The 22,814-nt window shown below is 35.3% G+C and overlaps 1 protein-coding gene across 3 annotated transcripts in view; it reads right to left on the bottom strand.

Moving 5' to 3' along the window:
* ZNF654 (zinc finger protein 654) overlaps positions 1-22,814 on the bottom strand; it is a 92,579-nt gene that overhangs the window by 12,654 nt on the left and 57,111 nt on the right. For 2 of the 3 annotated variants that reach the window (XM_041734767.1, XM_041734768.1), the window contains 3 exons: positions 10,746-10,881; positions 7,921-8,123; positions 7,140-7,279 (listed from right to left, as the gene is read on the bottom strand). In XM_041734767.1, the coding sequence (XP_041590701.1) occupies positions 7,140-7,279; positions 7,921-8,123; positions 10,746-10,881 (479 nt within the window). The remainder of the gene's footprint in view (positions 1-7,139; positions 7,280-7,920; positions 8,124-10,745; positions 10,882-22,814) is intronic. The other variant, XM_041734769.1, reaches the window with a different exon arrangement.

Genomic DNA, 22,814 nt, shown 5'->3' with positions numbered 1-22,814 from the left:
CATCCTTAGGGTACAGTATTAGTTTTCTTTTTTGAAGAGAGAGATCTTATTTTCCTTTGTTTCTGCTAATTCAGGATGAAACTTGGTGAACAAAATGTAATCTCAAGAGATAATAAACCTGCCAGGAAAAGGCTACCAATATGGATTTTAGTTTTCTAGCAGGCAAAGAAGAAGTATCAGGATATAGTTATGAAGTTCCATTTTGACTGAATTTACAAAAGGGTTCTCAGGTTTTCTTGTATAATGGTTTTTTATTTTTATTTTTATTTTTTTTTTTTATTTTTTTTTAATTTATGTAGTCATACAGAGAGAGAGAGGCAGAGACATAGGCAGAGGGAGAAGCAGGCTCCATGCACTGGGAGCCTGACGTGGGATTCGATCCCGGGTCTCCAGGATCGCGCCCTGAGCCAAAGGCAGGCGCCAAACCGCTGCGCCACCCAGGGATCCCTGTATAATGGTTTTTGAAGGAAAAGAAAACACCTTGAAAACCACTGATAGTCTTCTTTGCCTATAAGCAAATACTGTTTATGAAGCTTACATTTTCTCTTCAAACAGAGGGTCCTTTAGAAAACATAGCACCTATATGGTATACAAACACATTTCTCAGCTAACTACAAATAAAATCATCAAGTAACAAGTTGCAGAGAATGCAGGCTACAGCCACCCTTATAACATATATATATATATATATATATATATATATATATATATATGAACTATGTATAGTATTTAATAGCTACTAATAGTACTAATAGTAGTATTTAATAGCTAATAGTAGTATTTAATAGCAAAGACTGTGAGTCAGGCTGCCTGGGTTTGAATCCTGGCTTCATTATTTACTAGGTTAGGCATAATACTATCTATCCCATAAGATTACTGGAATAAATAAGACAATGCAAATACAAAGTACAGACTATGGAAAGCACTCAATAGATATTAGTAGCTGCTGTCAGCAATGGTGAAAGAAATGGGGTTGGTAACTTGATCCATTGGCTTCAAATAGAACAAAACTGTACTCTGGATCAGGATCTGTTCAGAGCAGGAGATGAGGTTAAGCTGGTTCATAGGGAAGGCCAAAAGGAAACAGACAACACAGAACTTGTAGGCTGGAAAGAATCTTGCTCCTCAATTACGGTGAATATCAATCTTGAAGCAAGAGAAAAGGACCCCACCATTCAAAATATAGAGGAAAGGTAGAAGAAATAAGAGAGCAGGCAACCAGAACTCTGCCTACTCAGAAGGAAGGATAAAGGAATAGTTAGGCAGCTGGGAGTTGCATACCCAGCTTCTATTCTTAGAGGGTGCCAGTGACTGGGGGCAGGAAAGATAGACACTCTTCTATTTTAGGTCCCTCCCTAAAGAGTAAAATGGTTAGTCAAAAGAAGGAAATATTTTCTTGGTCTTTTTGTTTGTTTGTTTATACTTGAGATTCCTATTTATTTATGAGTATATTAAAATGAAAAGGCTAAAGATATCCTGTTTAAATAGGTTAATATAGCCATAGTCAGAACATTCCTTTCCTCCTTTCCCCATAGGAAAAGACCTACTATAACAGTCATGACTGTATTCTGTTTCAGAATAACTACATTTCAAGAAATAATAATACTTCAGGGGCACCTGGGTGGCTCCGTCAGTTAAGCGCCCAACTCTTGATTTTGGTCCAGGTCATGATCTCAGATTCGTAAGACTGAGCCATGTGTTGGCATGGGATCTGCTTGAGATTCTCTCTCTCCCTCTCCTTCTGTCCCTCCCCCTCATGAAAGAAAGAGAGAGAGAGAGAGAGGAAGGAAGGAAGGAAGGAAGGAAGGAAGGAAGGAAGGAAGGAAGGAAGAAAGAAAGAAAGAAAGAAAAAGAAAGAAAGAAAGAAAGAAAGAAAGAAAGAAAGAAAGAAAGAAAGAAAGAAAGAAAGAAAGGGATGCCTGGGTGGTTCAGCAGTTTAGCACCTGCCTTTGGCCCAGGGTGTGATCCTGGAGTCCTGAGATCGAGTCTCACATCAGGCTCCCTATAGGGAGCCCGCTTCTCCCTCTGCCTGTGTCTCTGCCTCTCTCTCTCTTTCTCTCTGTGTGTCTCTCATGAATAAATAAATAAAATCTTTAAAAAAAAAAGAAAGAAACGAAAAGAAAACAGAGTAATACTTTAAAAACTATTTAAAGTTTTATGTCTTACCACTTTCTCCTGATTCCTTCTATTTAAAATTCCAATTTCATGGTAACTTTTTAATATAAATTTACATAATCTAACTAAAAATATACTCTCCTAGAAGATAAGTCCATTAGTTTCTAGACCCAGCTTTGCTACTAATTAGCCATTTGACTGTATCTGAGTCTAAAGATTTTAATCTCTAAAATAAGAATATTAAATGAGTTTATCATTAAATCTATCTTCACACTTTTTTAAATATTTAAGAATTTAGGTCCAAGATGGCAACATAGGGAGACCTTGAATTCACCTTCTCCGAGGACATACCAAATCTACACCCATTTATAGAGCAATTCCTCCTGAAGAACTGAGGACCGAATGAACAACTTCTGCATAACAAGAGATAGGGAAACCCCAGAGAACAATAAGAAAGATGGAGACATGGTAATGAAGGGCACCCCCACTCCCAAAACTGTGAACGGCAGGGGGAGGGGTGGTACTGAGGGACTGTAAGCAGATGAATTTCATCTGTCCTGAGGCATAAAAACAAAAACAACCAAAAACCAAAAAGCTGCAGTTTAAAAGGGCAACTAGAACTTAAAGGATCTAGCCCTGGAACTTTGCCAAACAGCAGCGACACTGCTGCAACTCTCTCTACGTCAGTGGGGCTATCAAACACTACAGTTTACATTCCCTATCCTTGACGGCATGGATAGGAGCATGGTCCAAGCCCCCTATTGCCTCAATGAGCCCTGGTTCTCCCATACCAGCCCCAAATGTTCCACCAAGGCAGCCCCAGTACAGTGCACACCAGGACACCTGTAGTCAGTGTTCACTATAACCACTTTGCTTAACCAAGTGGCTTATACCACTTGAGCTCCAGACAACTTGCCAGGGCACCCCTGGAGCAGAGCATCCTAGGGCATTGTGCTCCACTCCATACCTGCTTCTGCTTCAGCCACCCCATGAGGGCAACCCCCTCCACAGAGTATCCCAGGACACCTCTGCCTGTACCCACCTTACCATCTGCTGTCACCTTCAACAGAGGAGAGCCCCAGGACCATCTTGCACCCATTTCAGCTTCAGCTGTCCTGCCAGTGTGCCTTCTATGCAGAGAAGCCTAGGACCATCCCCAACTCACACTTGCTTCAGCTCTGCCCTTCCCAAGTGTGGCCCCAGTATAGAGCGGGCTAGCCACACTTCCAGCTAGGTAGCCAATGTCATTAGGCACACACAGTCTACATAGGACATGACCACACACAAGACCATTCCTTCAAGTTTAGTTCCACCTAATTCATAGAAACAAACACAAAGTCAAGCAAATGAGGGGACCAAGGAATACGCTCCAAAGGAAAGAACAAGAAAAAAACCTCATAAAAAGAACTAAATGAAACAGATAATCTATCTACCTGATAAAGAGTTCAAACTAATGGTCATAAAGACGCTCACCAGAGAGGAGAGAAGAATGGATGGACTCAGTGAGAACATCAACAAAGAAACAGAAAACTTAAAGAAGAACCAATCAGAGTTTAAAAGTGCAAGAACTTATGAACCCAAGGAGGTCCACACCACTACACATACTAATTAAAATGTCAAAGAGGAAAGATAAAAAAGTAGTTCCTTACTCAGAATTATGCAGTTAAAAGCTCAGAGAGTAGGCATGAAAACCTACATTAAATAACAAGCCCTCTGTGACCATGTGCTTACTAAAGTTTTTGAAGAGCTATTTGATATTAGAATGACAGAATTTAAATTCCTTAAGGTTGCTTAATGCATGTACCAATTTATGTGTATACAGTGGTGTTGAGGAGTGATAGATGGGGTGGAAGAGTACTAAAGTACGATAGACCTGACAGTGTGGGAACTAGTTATGAAAATGACAGTTTCCTTGAGGGTGGACAGTGTGACAATCAGGACAATAGAGAAAAAGATACATGAACAGGCACTGGCTACTAAAATGTCTTATGGTAAAAATAAACAAACAAACAAATAAATAAAATGTCTTATGCTTATGCTGCTTGATGGCTGTGGTTTATTACATAACTCCTTCTGTGAAATAAACCCTATTATGGTGATAGTTTTCAAAAACTATTACGAGAAATAAAGTAGACTGAAGCATATAATGTAAAACATGTACTTAAATTTGACCAATTCCTAAAAGTAATAGTTGCTGTTTTTAGGAGTGTGGTATCCTCTGAAAGCCCAAATATCTCTTGATTCACTATTCTGTATACTTTTTATCACCACCAGTCACTCTCAAACCTATATATAACTTTAACTAACAACCTGTAGCCACTAGATTAAACAATTTAATTAAACTAGCAGTTTATCTTATTTCTTAAATTTCTTATCTTTAGTGACATTAGTCCTGGAATTTCTCTCTTCAGAAAAATAAACTTGAAATATAAGACAATATATATACTGAAGGCTTTCTACTCTATTAAAACCTACCACTAATGTTAAGCTTATCTATTAAAGAGAATGTTTGTGAAAAATAAAATACATATTGCAATCAAAAGTATTGAATAAAAAATGCCTATAGTTGGGGCACCCGGGTGGCTCAGTCAGTTAAGGGTCCCACTCTTGATTTCAGCTCAGGTCATGATCTCAAGGTTGTAAGAGGAAACTGCTAAACTAATGAATGAAATCAAATAACTAAGTAAATGGAGAGATATTCCATGTTTCCATGGATAGGGAAATTCAATTGACTTGACAAACTCAATTGTCATGATGTCAGTTCTTCCCAACTTGATCTACATATTCAATGCAATCCCAATAAAAAAAAAAATGAGGAGATTGTTTTATGGATATCAACAAATTGATTCTATGGTTTATATTGAGAGGCAAAAGACCCAGAATAGCCAATACAATACTGAAGAACAAAGCTGGAGGACTGATGATACCCTACTTCAAGACTTATTTATAAAGGTAAAGTAATAAAGACAAGGCTGTATTGGTGAAGGATTAGAACAAATATATCAAGAGAACAGAATAGAGAGCAAAAAAATAGACCCACATAAGTATAGTCAACTGATTTTTGACAAAGGAGTATAGGTAGTACAATGGAGTGAGATAGTCCCATCAACAAATGGTGCTGGAACAACTGGACATCCACATGCAAAAAAAAAAAAAAAATGAATCTAGACATACACTTTGTATCTTTCACAAAGATTAACTCAAAATGGATCACAGACCTAAACATAAAATGCAAAATTGTAAAATTCCTAAAGATTAACATAGGTGAATACCTAGGTGACCCTGAGTATGGTAATGCCTTTTTAAAACACCATAGTCATGATCCATGAAAGAAATAATTGGTAAGCTAGATTTTGTTAAAATTAAACTCTGCTCTGTGAAAGACAATATCAAAAGAATTAAGACAAACCATAGATTGGGAAAAAATATTTGTAAAAGACATCTGATAAAGGACTATTATCCAGAATATACAAAGACCTTTTGAAACTCAACAAAAAGAAAACTAATAATTTGATTAAAAATGAGCCAAATAACTTAACCAACACCTCACCAAAGGAGATACATAGATAATAAAAAACAAGCATATGAAAAGATGCCCCATATCATAGATCATCAGGAAAATACAAATTAAAACAGGATACCACTACACACCTATTAGAATGGCCAAATTCTGGAACACTGACAACAGCGAATGCTGGTGAGGATGAACAACAGGAACTCTCATACACTGCTGGTGGGAATACAAAATGGTACAGCCACTTTGGAAGACAAGTTTGGCAGTTTCTTACAAAACTAAATACACTCTTACCAAACATTTCGGTAATTGTGCTCCTTGCTATTTACCCAAAGGATGTGAAAACTTACATCTACAAAAAAACGTGCGCAAGGATGTTTACAACAGCTTTATTCATAGTTGCCAAAACTGGGAAGCAACCAAGATGTCCTTCAGTAGATGAATGTATAACTAAACTGGTACATCCAGACAATGGAATATTATTCAGCACTAAAAAGAAACAAGCTATCAAGCTATGAAAAGACATGGTGGAACCTTAAATGCATTATTACTAAGTGAAAGAAGCCAATCTGAAAAGGCTATATACACTGTATAATTCTAACTATATGACATTGTGAAAAAGAAAAAACAATGACAACATATAAAAAGATCAGTGGTTTCCAGAAGTGAGGGGTGAGGGGAGGAGATGAATAGGTGAAGCACAGAGGACTTTTGGGGCAGATGAAAATATTCTGTATGATATTTTAATGATGTATAACATTATATATTTATCCAGACCCATACATTATATAACACCAATAGTGAGCCCTAAGATAAACTATGGACTTTGAGTGTTTATGATGTACTACTATAGGTTCATCCTTGTTTTGTTTTGTTTTAAAAAAGGTACCATTTTGGTGAGTAATGTTTTTTGTTTTATTTTTGGGTAATGCTAATAATGGGGGAAGCTATGCACATATGGGGATGGGGATATAATGGGAAATGTCTGTACTTCTCTCTCAATATTGCTGTAAACCTAAAATGGCTTTAAAAAATAAAGTCTTGGAATCCCTGGGTGGCTCAGCGGTTTAGCACCTGCCTTCAGCCCGAGGTCTGATCCTGGAGTCCCGGGATCAAGTCCCACATCGGGCTCCCTGCATGGAGCCTGCTTCTCTCTCTGCCTGCCTGTGTCTCTGCCCCTCTCTCTCTCTCTCTGTTTGTGTCTCTCATGAATAAGTAAATAGAATCTTAAAAAATAAATAAAGTCTTGAAAAACTAACACTCCACATTTAATTCAAAATATAATTGTTTCATTAAAATGAAACATACTTTATAATATATACTGTCAATTACTGGTACATAGTCATTATCATTTTTAGGTCTTACAACTTACTGTTGTTTCTTGCGCAATAAATTTTTAAAAAGTAACATTTTCACATAACTTTTTGAAAAACAAAGTCCAGACTCTGCTAACCAATTCTTCTTCTGTTCCTCATCTTATCATTTCAGTTTCAGCACTAGGAACACTTACCAGATACAGTACATATCCCCATTCTGGAGCTGTGGAATAAGAAAGGATTCACAGAGTTGCAAGGCTAACATAGTCTTGCCTTCTTTTTCAGTGTTACAGATGATATCAATCCCACTCTTACAATCAGTTTTCAATAAATGCTACAAAAGGAAAAGAAAAATCAGTTCATATCAACTAAAAATATCTAAAAAGGCTAGTTGCATTAAATATATAAAGTTGACATTCAAGAAAAAATTAGATTTCTGGTTTTCTTCTACAAAGACAATGATACAGAAATATTTTCATAGCTTTACTATGTAGCATCTACAGTTTCATGACTACTTTTAATCCCATTAATGTCCATAACTTGTAGATAAATAGGTTCTATTATTAGGAAAAGATTAATTATTTCACCTTAAAAAAAACAAAATAACAAACATGAGCATTTAATTTCTTAGTATTTTATTTAAAAGGCAAAATACTTTATAAAAGTATTTACCAAAAAAGTGCTGAATTAAAATTTTTCTTTAAAATGATTCTCAGTTTTTATTTAACCTCTTATTTGTCACATAAGAAGCTCAACATGAACAATGCTTATTGATGTTTTGTTAATTTCATCATTTATTAATATCAGATTGTCTAATTCAACAGAAGCTCAAAGAATGGTGCCAATGAGAACACATCAAGATAATGTATTCTTAAAATCTTTGCTGTTACTATAAAAGGAATTTAATAAGAATGGGCTACCTTTTTTTTTGGTAAGGTTAAAAGAGGAATAGGCAAATATAATCTCAAACAATACCTCCCGGAATAGCTGATCTTCTACAGGTGACATAAACAGACATGTGAAGAGTGCTTGATGGAAGTACAAGTCTTTGCTGATTTCTGGGTGATTTATACAAGATTTAATAAGAGCCATTGCTTCAGGTATGCGTTCACAAGCAATTAGGTATCTGGCACGCAGTTCAAAAAACAGCGGATTTTCAGAACTTAAATATTTGTTCACTATATTAAAAAGAAAATACTCTTATTACTCTTAAGAAAAGATTCTCAAAGTTGCTTGAAATTTTGCCGCTAACATGTAGTATCTAATTAGATTAAGTAGTTATTTAATTAGCATTTTCCTCAGTACGAGTTTGTGAAAAGAATTCTCAGTTATATGATTGGAAAAATGAAAATAAGAACACCACCAAAACAGTGCTTGAGAATAATCTATTGATTTCTTTTCAGTCTAAAAAGTGAAAAAAAATTTAAAAGGAAAATAAAATGAAATATTCTCTTTTCAGTTCACTAATATGTTAAAATGTTTCAGATAAATAGGGTCTGGAATTTCTAGTCTATTATATGCTTTATTATTTTACTGCCCAATATTTTCATTACTCGAAGATTAAAAGGCTGAATCCTGATTTGTCAGTAAACCACACTAATTTATATTAACTATAGAGAAGAGTAATTTAATTAATGAAAATGTAATATATTTTATTATATATATTAATAGTAGTGCCAATAGGACTGCTTATTAATATATGCTCATTTGTCACTAAGAATAATTACTAATACTTGCTTTTACACAATTTAAAAATATATAAACACCTTTTATCTACATAAGTTTATTTAGACCTAACAACAACCTATGGCAGGTATCATACTTCTTTCACAGATCACAAAACTGAGTCTCAGAGAGGTCAAATGACTTGCCCAAGGACAAAGAACAAGTTGGTAGAGGAGGAACAATGACCCATATTTCAAATCCAAAGTGTTTTTATTAGTTGTGTATGCTTAATCAGTAGCTCCTAAAATGCCTATGAGTGATGTTTTATTTGGGCTTCAACGTTTGCCTTGCAATTCTGTTTACTATATATGATAAGCAGACAGTGATTTGTATAGCTATTGCAAAGATAAACTTCAAACTAGTCTTCACCCTTATAGTCACCAACTAGAGGAGAGTCATCCATGTTAATCAGGCCCCAGAGCAGCTTTTCCCAAATGAGGTATGCTAGTGGAGGTATGAAAGGAGTATTTACATAAGGACTAGAAGGAGAGAGAGAGATGCCATCAGTCCTCATACCAACAACAGATTTGTACTAACTCCTAGTCAGAAAAGCTTCAAAGCTTCCCTAAAAGTCCAAACTTTCTTCTCCTTTGTTCTCACTCCTTTTGAAACTCTTTGTCTAGGTCCTGACTGCTCTGGCCACATTCCCCAGTCTCCTCATAGTTTTCTTCAGTCTATCACTGTTCCCACCTTCCCTATATGGACTCTCAATACTTTTCTTCAGTGATCCAACTCTTTCTCTTCAGTTACAGTTTCCTCCCTCTTCAGTTTTTTATTCCTTTCTGAAACCCTCATATCAAGTTCCAGTCTCCTTTGTATTCTCCTGGGTATTCACCACTAAACCACGTCATATATACCATAGCTCTCTCCTCCTACTCTGATCCTACCTCTCCTTTCCATCCCACCACTTTGCACTACTTCTCCTCATCTTCATCTTCTCTCACATCTTTGTCACAGTCCTCCACATTTGTATCTGGGGTTGGCTTGCTCTTAAGCTGGAGAAGCATAGCCCCTTCTCCACTCAGCTCTACCCAAAGCCCACTTGCAATCCTTAACCTAAGACAAATGGAAAGATCCTAACCTGCTCAGCATACTATGTGGTATGAAGTATCCTCACTGGACCAAGGCCTGAATGGTTCCAAGGCTAGGAAGCCTTATCTTTTCTTTTGCCATCTTACTACTGCACTCCATGGGCTCTCCATGCTTTCAAATGTTCTCCAGTTTTTTGCTTATACTACTGCTGAGTTTACATTCTAGGTTTGATGATCCAAAATGCTCTGGGGCTCAAGAATTATATGGCAAACATTTTTAAAAAGAAAAGTAATTGACAGCCTCCTGCCTCAAAAGGAAATTTTGGCCCACAGGAAACACTGTGGATCTAAGATGAAGAGGAGGTGATATCAAAGAAGTATGCAGGGCACTAAGGGAATATGAGATAAAACTGAATTTCTACTAATGGATAAAGTTTGGGAAATACTGCTCCAGAGTATCTGGAATTGAAATTTACTTATTCATTCAACTAATCACTCATTCACTTACACCTTCAACTAATCACTCATTCACTTACACATGGTCATTCATTCAGTTAACAAATACTTATATTGAGCACCTACTTTGTACCAAGCACTGGGCTGGGTACAGGATATATAGTAGTGGTGATAAAAATTGGCAGAGTTCCAGCCCTCACAGAGTTTCCTGTATAAGGGAGATTCCATGTGCTTAAGCAGGGTGTTTTTTTAAGGGTGTTTGTTCCTACTTAAATAGATTTTTAAAATATAACAAGTGGTGAAAACCAACTCTTAGTAACATTTGAATAGTAAAAATAAAAGTGTTAACACTCTGAATTCCCATTATAATACATGGGAAGTTACTGGAAATAAATGTACCTAGTCTGGTGTCAAAAGTCATTCTTGGGCTAGGTTAGTATAACAATTTAAACACATTTCATGTGAAAATACATTACTCTTATTCAGTATTAGAAGATAAAGAGAAATCACTATTACTGCTCTAATTAGAAATGAAATTGCGCTTGCTTCTCACAAATGTTGGTTTTGATTTTGAGTCTCCTGAAGTACCTATCTCCTGAGATGCTGGCTGGGCTTTAAGAACAGCTTGCAACACTGGATCTTCCCATGGGCCACCATCTCTAATGATTCGAGTCACCAGTTCCAGATTCACATTTCCATATCTGCGGAGGTGATTCTGGCATTCCTAGGAGAGAAAAATCATTTTGGCTTTGTGAATTTAAAGGGGTTAAAAACTAAACTTGATCATCCTTGTCAATAAAATGACTGATGGTCAATGAGGCAGCTATTAAATTATAAGAGAAAGGGTTGCTATAGTAACCTAGTAGGGTGTCAAAACCCCATCAGTACACAAATAGGCTTTAATGCCAAAGGTTACAGAGTTATTACATAATTGGACTTAGAAAATCCAATTACAGTAGGGATGAAGTGTAACCCAAGGGAAAAACTTAAGGGATGCATCATTTCTAGGAAAAGAACCAGGTTGCAAAACCTAAGGGAAAAACTTACAGGATGCATCATTTCTAGGAAAAGAACCAGGTTGCAAAAATGTAAAACTTAAATGTTCAGTTAAATTTATGTGAAGGCTCATAAAGCTTCTGTTAACAATGGCAAGCAAGAGCCTGACTATAAGAAGGAGGTACAGGGGTTCCTGTCCAATACAGTTTGGGGTTGGCAGATAGACACAGGTCCCTTGCTCTGATCCCAAATGTAAACTCTAAGTTGTGGTGAAAGGCTGGATGGAAGATGGAAATTCTATTGCATTTTGTTGTGTTAGCAGATTTGTAATCTTGGGATGAAGAAATGGTAGACTGAAGGAATGAATCCAACCTATAATAAGAAAACTTCACATTTGTTTTAAGATAAATAAGTATTGATAAGTTGGGCATTAATTGATCATTTGTCCATGCATTTTTCTGGGATGTTTTTAAGATGTTTGAAATGTTTTTAGAGAATGTTATATTAAACTTGTGATTATAATATGAATTATGTAACAAGTTTGTAAACAAATCTTAGTAATTAGGAGAATTTGGCTGACTGAATTTAAATGTATAAAATTTAGATTTATAAAATTTAATTGTTTGATTATGCTTTTTTAATTCATTATATACCTTGGTATTGTTTTTGTAACTGTTTCAGGGAATTTAATGAATAATTTTAAAAGATTAACTGAAGATTTAGTGAAGGTATGACTAGATTTATTTTTTAAATGCATACACTGAGCTTACAGCCTTAAAAAAAATTAGATATTGCAATTGGCAATGTTAAAAATCTGAATAAATTGCACATAAATTAAAACAAAAACAACTGCCAAATTTTCTGTGCTCAAAATATCCCTCTGACATTAAAAACATTGTAACAGTTATAAAGCAAAGTTTCAGTATAAAACAATACATCATTACAAATTTTACTTATGACATAAATCATCAGGCTACATATTCAAAGTGGCAATAAACACTTTGCTTTATGTGTCATGTTCTTTAAGTGGCATCTATATACCACTTTTTATTCCTTGTTAAAATACATAAAAAAGAGGTTTTATTGTTTTATAAGACAAGGTAGTAGAAGAAATCAAGTTTCAAGATAAATAATTATTTAGTCAAAGAAGTCAAAGGATCATTAAATCATAACATGAAAATAAATACCTTCTTAAAGTTATTTAGAATATTCCCAAATTAGAATGAGCAAGCAAGCAAGCAAGCAAACAAAAACTTTATAAATTATGGGCAAGTTACTTAACCTCTCTGTGCTCCTTCAGTTAACTCATCTGCAGAATGGATACTAAAAAACCTACTTCACAGGATTGTTGTGAGGTTTAAATATACTGAAAAATGCTTGGTACAGTGCCTGGCACATTGTAAGCACTTCATAAATGTTAGCCATTATTTCTTCTAGTATTTTTAAACAATTTTTGAGAAATACCTTAGCATAAAATTATTTTCTATTTCCATGTGTCAAGCATGTTATAGCATTCTCAAAAAGAAGGTATAAAGTTTTTGATCAGCCATGATATGTTTTACACACATGGAACATAGTAACAATCTGTGGTAACAGCTTTATGATTTAAAACAATCAATTTCAAACCTAAAGGTAAACAAACAAACTACAAACTCCTATGTTACTTTAGACACATATACTACTACCGCTAAAATTCAACTACTATAAGCTGGCTCTTGGTCCAATAGAAGCACAAGAAATAAGGTGAGCTGGATGCTAACCCCTGAATCACTGGTGAGCTTTGGCTTGCTGCTGAGCTCTTGGACAACCCATGTTTCTAGCTGTCTTAGTGTAGATAAGGTATTAATTGTACAGCCATTAGTATTGTGGGACCTATAACTGGACTTAGGCCCAAGTAAAGATATGGTGCAATAGATCTATTGCTAATTTCCTAAATATGGCTGAGAAATAAGAAATACTTGGAGGTCTTGTTAAAAAACAGATTCCCAGACACCAATTCAAACATATTCAATCAAAATTTCTAGAGGGAAACCCTGAAAAACAGTATATTTAATAACCCCCAACCCACAGACAACTTTGGCAAACTTTTCAATTGTACCTTTTCTACATTTAGAGTGTACTTTCATAAATGTTAATACTAGAAATTATATACTTGTACTCCTATTGACCCTTCTGTTAAAAATTAGCCAATTAGCTGAAGTTCATTTTTCTAAGATAAAATTTATAAGGTAGAGTTTTGATTTTTTTGTGTATGTGCACTTCTTGAGCCAAGTGCACCATATTTTGGAGACCACTTTTATGGGAAATAGTTCTGGACAGAAATAGAGATGAAAAGTATATTTCATTTTTGCCTACTTAAAAAGACATGGGATGAAAGAGAACAAGTAAGTCTGTAAATATCTTTTGGCTCCTCATTCCTTAAGTAGTATGGTGGCTTCTGTGGATGATATGCAACTTAAAAGCCTTGAAAGTGAAAAAGGAAGCACTTAAACCACGGTAGAATTCACAAGTTATCTTTCCTGTATGTGTGTATGTGTGTATATATATATATTTTAGAATGCTTAATTAAAAACCTGTACCTGTATATTAACTTGGTCCTTTATTAAGTCGTCCGTCTACTATCATTGATATTCACCACAACAATGCTAAATATAATTCCCTCAGAAACTTCCATTCAACCTTGTGTTTTTGCCAAAGGTAGAGAGAAAACACAACTCCTTCCCTCACTCTTTTTTCAGAATCTATTGTGATTTGTTCTATTGTGCCTTTTGGGGATGCCTGGATGGCTCAGTAGTTGAGTGTCTTCCTTCGGCCAAGGGTGTGATCCTGGAGTTGCAGGATCAAGTACTGCATTGGGCTCCCTGCAGGGAGCCTGCTTCTCCCTCTGCCTAGGTGTCTGCCTCTCATGAATATTGTGCATTTTGTTCCAGAATTTTCTTCCCTGAATTTGCTGCCTCTTTAGAACTGACACCTACAACATGTCTGCAAAGCTGTAGACCAGTTTTCTGTCCATTCTATATACCTGATCTGAACTCTTCAGCAGCTAATAGGATGACTTTTTTTTTCATAACATGAAATTCTTAATGTCCCAACTTCATATTTAAGGACCTCTGGATATACCTCCCTAACTCATTCACCTATTGTACATGAATCCTTTCCTCTAGTGTCATGTCTTCCATGTCTCTTAGATTCATCATGCACTTTCGTGCTTATGCTTTTCTCATTATCACTCTCTTTCTCCTTCAACTTCATATAAACCTATCTAAATCCTCCCATAAACCAATCTAAATCTTTTCCTATCTTTTCATAGTCCTACTTTTCCCTCAGAACCCTCTGCTAGCTACCTCAATCCATAATAAACTTAATTCCTTCTCCTGCCATACTAAAAATCAGTTCCAGTCCACTCTTGGATTTTATTATAAGAGGAGGCCTTGTATTATTAAGGGTTGACATCTTACTTCTTAGGTAATCAAAAGCTTCTTCAAACAGAGCCAAGAAAGGAAAGGTATACCAGAGAAACTAAATTCTCAATAATTAACTCTTTAATCAAAATAGGGTTTTATGGAAGTCCATGTAACCAGAAGCACTATGAAATATTTATCTTATACTGAATGAAATGCAGGTTCCAGAGTAAAATTACACTACCATGTCAAATTTAATCATAAAACAAGCTATTGTAGCAAATCAAAGCAAAAATATTTGAAAAAGGTCTTCAATGTGGTTAATGTTATAGAAACAGAGCTTTTAAAATAGTAAAACCTTTACAATACTTTGAAATAAGATACAATCATATTTATTATCACACTTCCATTGGTTATCTTATGGCAAAGCATTTCAAAAGTTGTAAAATTTAAAGATATTACATAGTTTTCTTTTACAAAAAGACAATATCACACATTTGCTGTTCTTTTCTGCAGTAAGTTCCTAAGGAATATTTACCTGTTTTTAAAAAATAAGCATTGTGAGTTTGCTCATATAAAGTAAACAGGACAGTGTTAACTGTGAAAAGGTTACTGCTTTTCAAAGAAAATTCTTATGGAGAAAATAATTTTAAATGATTGTTTGGAAGTGTTTGCATTTTTACATCTTTGCAGTTGCCAAAAATCAGTGTGTCACCTATGTTTGTATCTGTGCCTGGAGCATTTTAATGGGTTTTCAATTCATACGTTAAAAATGGTTAGTATCAAGAAAACACTGATTTCAGTAACAGTAGAAATTTAGTAGTCAAATTTCGACAACTCTAAATTCGGTGAAAGGAATTTAAAACTAAGTATCATAGTTTATAAGATTTTTCATTTGTATCTACCAAAGGTTAATCTTTACACCTATGACAGCTACTAAACCCAAGTATCAAAGTAAACTGAACTTAAAATCAGACTATGAATTAATATATGACCTAGTCTTAAAATTTTTCATAATAAAACATATTTAATCTCACTGCTGTCATTAGTTTTTACAGTTAAAACATTACTTTGCTTTTATCTTTTTAAATTGTTTATATTTTAATGTATATAAGTACATGTACATAAATATACACATATTGATAAGTATATATATTTTTTAAAACCTGGATGGCTGTCCTAACAAAAGTCTAGATATCCCTGGTTTTATGTATTATTTGTTTTTATATTGGATTTGGAATCAAATATTAAACTCACTGTCTTCTACTAATCTTAATATTATGTCAATTTTATTTATTATCTGATGTGCTTCTTCCTGTTATTACTAGTGTTACACTCTAAGCCTAGGCTTTCATCTGCTATCATTTAGATAACCCCATTAATTTCTTCTTCTTCTCTCTCCCCAGTAAATCTTTAGAAGATCTCAAAATTTAGAACACAAAGCATTTTATAAACATAGTATAAATGAAACATTTCTTTAGGGGAGCATGGCTGGCTCAGTTGGAAGAGCATGTAACCCTTGATCTCAAGCTCCATGTTGGATCTAGAGATTACATAAGTAAAACTTAAAAAAAGATTTCTTTAAACCTATTGTTTTGACATCTATATTACTGAAAACACATGCTTATAACAATTCATAGAACAGATTAGGTGTAATACTGGTTGAAGCTAAGACTTAGGTCCTTGTTCTACTTCTATATAAACCTCAAATCCATCAGAGCTTAATTTTCTGATCTGTAAAATAAGGTATTATGGGATTAAACAATTTCTAAGGTGACGCCCAATCTCAAAGTTATAAAAATGCGGGATCCCTGGGTGGCGCAGCGGTTTGGCGCCTGCCTTTGGCCCAGGGCGTGATCCTGGAGACCCGGGATCGAATCCCACATCGGGCTCCCGGTGCATGGAGCCTGTTTCTCCCTCCGCCTGTGTCTCTGCCTCTCTCTCTCTCTGTGACTATCATAAATAAAAAAATTAAAAAAAAAAAAAAAAAAAACTTGCTTTTAAAAGTTATAAAAATGCATGAATGCCTATAAATTACATAAATCTTATTTTTAAAAATAATTAGAATCATGTACTTAGTGAAGTATTTAAGATGCCCCATTTGTGAACTTCAGAAAAAATGAATATTTAAATATAAGTAATTGTTCCCTTTTTAATAAACATGATTACATTCTAATACATGTAAAAAATCTTAAGGAGTAAATGTAAATGATACTTAAATTAGCAATTGGAGTTTTATCTGAAGGGGAGGCCAGTCATAAGTACAGGAAAACCTTCACCTGAGAGTATAACCAAATTTCAGAATTGGTGATTGCCATGCTAATGAAAGCAAACCCTATTAACATTTTCAATTGGTAAAGAAATAATATAGCCAACAGAGAAGTGCAATTGTTATGGCTCTAACCTATAAGACAGACCCTGAAGCAGAATTAAGGTGTGCACAGGATTTACTTGAATACAGGTTCCCACACAAAGAAATAAATATAAAATCTGATTCAACAGATTTAACGTGATTTAACAGGTCACGTTCTGGCAACACAACAAACTGGGTAAGTTAATCTCCAATAAATACTGAATGGATGAATGAGTGAATCTCTGTGTCCTTGCTTTCATCATGTATTAAAGTTAGGTTGGACTTAATGACATTTACTGTTCTTTACAGCTAAATTTTCTATAATGTAGTATTTTATCTGGGAAAACAAATTACTCCAAGTACTAATATGTTCATATTTCTAGTTATTATGTATTAGGACACTATAGAATCATCTTTCAGTGATCAATGAATACCTTAATGACCCTGATGTGCTTTCAGAGGTATTTTCAAAGCATTAAGCAAAATCACTAATTTTGAAGGCACTTCCCTGTTCATGACAACACAAAATTGTAAGATGCTCAGAACGTAAGATCTTTGTTTATAGTTGGATAATATGGTATGAATAACTATCAATTCACAAGGTTTAATGCCTGCTTTTGAGATGACCATCATCCTTTGTGTCAAGGTATACTGGCCTTTCCTGAGATATGCAACTTATTGATGCTGACAGCCCTTTGTCTTACAGACTTGCTCTTGGTCCCTTGAGCTTAACTGTCTCAAGTTTATTTATTACATTATGCTTGAAATAACTCTGGCTCTTAAATCCCTTCAAAACGATTACAGAACTTCAACAGTTGGGGTAAAGTGTTTCCTTCTCAGATTATTAAAAAAAATACATTGAGAAAGTGAAAATATTTGAGGTGGTAATATACAAAAATTATTAATAGGAGTAACAATTTCAAACATAAAAATGACAGTGAAAAAACACCAAAGCTTTACCCATTTCAACACAAGATTTATCTAAGGAATATAATTTTTATGAAATGATTTCAGAATATGCAACCTTAATTTTAACATCAATCTTTTTCACTCCCAAGTGCTAAATATGTGGCATACTTGTCAAGTATGTTCCTTTCATAGATAGTGAAATCTTTTTCCTTATACTTTTCTCACCATTAAGGAGACTTCAATTTCTCTTTTTTCTAACACTGTCAGAGTAGAATCCACAAGTAAATATTTAGTGGTTTCATCTCATAAATGCATTGGTTGATCTGTCCTTCATTTCACTGTACAGTAGTAACCAATGGACCATGAGGTAAATTTCAGAAACTATACCTCATTGTATCTTGTTTTGTAGAGATCAACAATGGGATTTTTTTTTTTTTTTTTTTTTGGGGGATTTTTTTTTTAAAGAAAAAAATGTCTATGGACTTCTTTATCCTTCATTTGTATTGCCAAACCTAGGAATACTGTGGGCTAAGACTACTAAGTGCTAGAGACAAAGGAATGAAAATAGCCTCTACCCATGAGATCTAATGGAGAGACGTATCAAACCACAAATAGAATACAGAGGGATTAGTGTCTCAGAAACAGTAAAAAAGCTTGTGGTGGAGGAAGTGGGGTGGCATCATATGTAGTCAAAATGAATTGAGTAGAGACAGGAGAAAACTTCTATTAGAGAAGAAAAGAATATGTGAACACAATTTTGAAACTACTCCTTAAAATGTCTTGCTATTATTAAATTGATATGATTGTATTCTTGAAAAGCCCTTTTTTTTAAAGATAGATAGATTGATTGATTGATTGATTGATTTGACAGAGAGAGAAGGACAATGAGTGCACAAGCAGGGGGAGCTATAGATGGAGAAGCAGGCTACCCACTGATCAAGGACCCCAATGCGGGGCTTGATCCCAGGACCCTGCCATCATGGCCTGGACTGAAGGCAGTTGCTCGACTGACTGAACCATCCAGGTGCCCCTCTTGAAAAGCCTTTTAACCAGTATTACAAAGGTAGTTTGAATACCAAGATTTTTTTCCAAATAGTCTAGGCAGGGAACATAGTCCAGAAGGTTTTAGTAGAAAGTCAGTTCTTCATATTAGGGGCTCCTGGGTGGCTCAGTGGGTTAAGTATCCAACTCTTGATTTCAGGTCAGGTCATGATCTCAGGGTTGTGAGCATGGAGCCCAACACTCAGCAGAGAGTCTGCTTGAGATTCTTTCTCTCCCTCTCCCTGTGCTCCTCTCCCCTATGGGTACTCTCTCTCAGACAGGTGTGCTCTCTCTCTCTCTCTCTCTCTCTCTCTCAAATAGAATAAATCTTTTAAACTTCTCATATTAGCTAAAAATAAAATTGGGGCAGTATACTGGGTTATAATGCCAATGAATATATAGTCCAACTTCTTGGGGAAAATCAACTCTTGCCCCAGTGAAACAGATAGACATGACAATTTATTTAAACTTCTCTCCTGTGGCTGGTTCTTTTACTTTTGATTCCTTTTGTTCTCCTTTTAAGATGCTATTGCAATAAGATAGCGTTGGGCCTCCTCCTTTATGGGAGGTTATATCCCTATCTCCTCCCATTAGCTTCCCCCAATTATCCAAAGAAGGACACGCAGATTAAAAAATAGGGTAGAGTCTCAGGAAGGAAAGCTTAAACTAAGGTCTACTTCTATTCTGAACAAAAAAGATCTTTGTGATTTAGACATTGACCCCAGGGATGAGGATAGAGTTTTCACTGAGGTCAGGGCAGGCTTATTAAAACAACCACAAACCTAAGGCTTTTGGATTATTGGTTGGCATTTTGGTGACTACTCCAGGGTCATATTATTATTATTATTATTATTATTATTATTATTATTATTATTATTTACGACTACTCCAGGGTCATATTCTTCTTCTTTCTTCTTTCTTCTTCTTCTTCTTTTCTTCTTCTTCTTCTTCTTCTTCTTCTTCTTCTTCTTCTTCTTCTAACTGGGAGTGAGGAAGCTTTATAACAATCTATTTGTCTCTTGATTTATAAAAGTAATACATGTTCTTGGTTAAATTTTTAAAAAAGCAAGAAAGATAAAATACAGACCAATCAATCTAACTATCACTGGGCATTAGTACTTGCATCTTCCAAAAATATTTAAAATTCTACCTAGAATGAAGTTATCTTCTTTCTATAGCCTGTTCTTTCTCTTATAATCACCTTTCTTTCCCCTATGATCACTGCCCACTTAGTGAATGGCACTACTCTATATGGTTACTTCAGCTTAAATGCCCCCAAATATACCTGATTCTTCATCTCCCTTACCTCCATCCAATCAATACCATAATCTGAGAATTTAGTTCCATATCGTTATGTGTGCGCTTGTGTTTTTCCAGAATCATTCCTAACACATTAACAGAATTTTCATTATAGCCATATTAACAACAGTCTACTAATTTTTGCTTGTTTCCTCATGTTAGTCCTATTTTTAAATTCTAAAACAACTCTATTTGTAAATTCTTTGTTTTGACCATTTCTAAATCAGCTGGCATACTTTTTTTTTCTGATAAAAGACTTGTAGTTGCTTTGTTTCTCTAGTATTTGGACTATTTCTTTCTGTTGCCCTCTCTCATAAACTATAGGGCTTAGGAGCTGTATTATTAAATATTTTTCCCTTGAAAAACTTGATAGACATTAATTTATTCCGGTATTTGTTACAATGGAGAAATTCATTGCCAGCCTGATTTTATTTTTTCCTTTGTTAGGATCCTGTTTTACAGGAGTCCTGCATTTATAGGAACTTTCCCTTATACTGAAAATTGAAGACTACAAGATATGGCTGCATGTAACTATGAATTGAAAATATGTTTTAGAGATCTTTTTCCTTCACTAACTCATTTTTTTTTCTGGAGCGAATCTACTGCTAATCGCCTACTTTTAATTTAGTAGTTTCATCTCCATACAATATTTTACCTCTGTAGCTACTCTAGGTTAGTCCCTTCTTTTCAACTTCACTTCGTTTCAAGGAGGATACCCTGAGCTCAACCACATAAATAAAACTGGATCTTTTTTTTTTTTTCAACTGTCCTCTCATCTTAACCAAGTAACTGATGGTAACTGGCATTAATCTCTTTATCCTAGAATAGCTAGATCAGAGAGCTATTTTATTATTTTACTAATGGGTAAATAGGTTTTTGTTGACTCCTTTAAGTTCAACCAAGATAGAAGGGAAAAGTTGTAAATTTAATTTGTCAGATCAATGGCCCATGAGGCAGTAAAGAGGAAGCTACACTGGGAGATAGCCATACCCCTTTGCAAAACTTTCTAACCTCTGGATACTGCAGCAGGCTGCATTTAGTTTGGGTCAGAGTCCCATTTTCTCAGTGGCTTTGTGGAGAGCCATACATTCCATTTTTAATGTTGACAGCTTAGTTACATTAGTATTCCTGTTCTGTATGCTCTGCTCCACACCTGGTGCACTTTGAAGAATGAGATTGGCCGAATACCTAATGCCCATCTGGTATTTCTTCCAGTCCCCACTGTTACAAGCTGATAGGGGTAGGGGGCATTACTGGGTCGCATTTGGAAGGTCTCCCCCTCTCCTTCCCCTATTTAATCACATTCAGTTAATCAAATATTTTTTGGCCTATTACTCCAGATGGATTCATCTTTGAGTGCTTGATACAGATCCTGATCCTAGTTTCCAACATTCATAAGGAATTTTGTTCTCATGTTATTTTTGTCATTTCATTGAGAATCTAAATTTTATTTTATTACATTAATGGGATTTGGAGACCCAGTGTATGAAATCAATCACAAGCCTATGGAAAGCTCACCAATGGACAGATTAAAAATAATAATGAGATAGGTGCATCATATAAGAAATGTGCCATCTTCTTTTTTTTTTTTTCAGTAAAGAAAAATTATTGGAAGATAAAAATTAAGAAAGCAAGCTTTAAGAAGCCAGCAAATGGAACATCTGGCTCTAAGAATGAAATTTCCTCTTGGAATAAGGTAGAAGAAAAATTATAGTCAGTCAATAACAAGATTAAAATTTCTATATAAGCAGTTCAGATTTTAGGAGATCAGAAATTAATTGAACAAATAAGAATAAACTCAAGGGCCATGTTTTGGTATTACTGTGCAAACAGAAATCCAGGTAATATGACTTCAGAGCCCACACCATGACAGGAGGGATAACTAAAATCCAGCAAGGAATGTTAATCCCTGTTAACTCAAATTGTGATCCAGAGGCAAGCACCAGAGGCATCACTTCTGAGCTTGGTGTAGACTCTCAGGCCCCCACCCCAGAACTACTGAATCAATATGTGCATTTTAACAAGATTCCCAGGTACATTAAAGTATGAGCAGCATTATGTTTGTACTACTTATGGTAGAGGAGAAAGCACAAGATCTGAAGCTGGTACAAATCTTTATGAAAGATAGATAGATAGATAAACCACTTGGGGAAATAGGGTTTGCATTAGAAAGTATAAAAACAGGGCAATCTGGGTGGCTCAGTGATTTAGTACCACCTTCGGCCCAGGGCATGATCCTGGAGACCCGGGGTTGAGTCCCATGTCGGGCTCCCTGCATGGAGCCTGCTTCTCCCTCTGCCTGTGTCTCTATCTCTCTGTCTCTCTGTTTCTCATGAATAAATAAATAAAATCTTAAAAAAAATACATATATAAAAACACTTCAAAAAGTGATACTAGGACTATCACGGGACTATCAAATATAAGTCAAAAGGCTGGGGAATTTACAAAGCTTAGCAAATGCAAGAATTTAGGGAATTGTATATGATGACCTACATGTTGGCCCTTCCTGGGTCCCTAAGGGCACAGGCTGGAAACACCAAATAGCAGATCAGCTTAGAAAATGGAGGATGAAAGGTGGCGAAATCTCTCCTAAGAGGCAGGAGTTAGAGGCTCAAGAAAATTCAGAGTAGGAAGAAAGAAGCCAGAAGTAGGAAAAAG

Source organism: Vulpes lagopus, chromosome 20, assembly GCF_018345385.1.
Source record: "Vulpes lagopus strain Blue_001 chromosome 20, ASM1834538v1, whole genome shotgun sequence".
Lineage (NCBI taxonomy): Eukaryota > Metazoa > Chordata > Mammalia > Carnivora > Canidae > Vulpes > Vulpes lagopus.
This window is presented reverse-complemented; position numbering and strand designations above follow the sequence as displayed.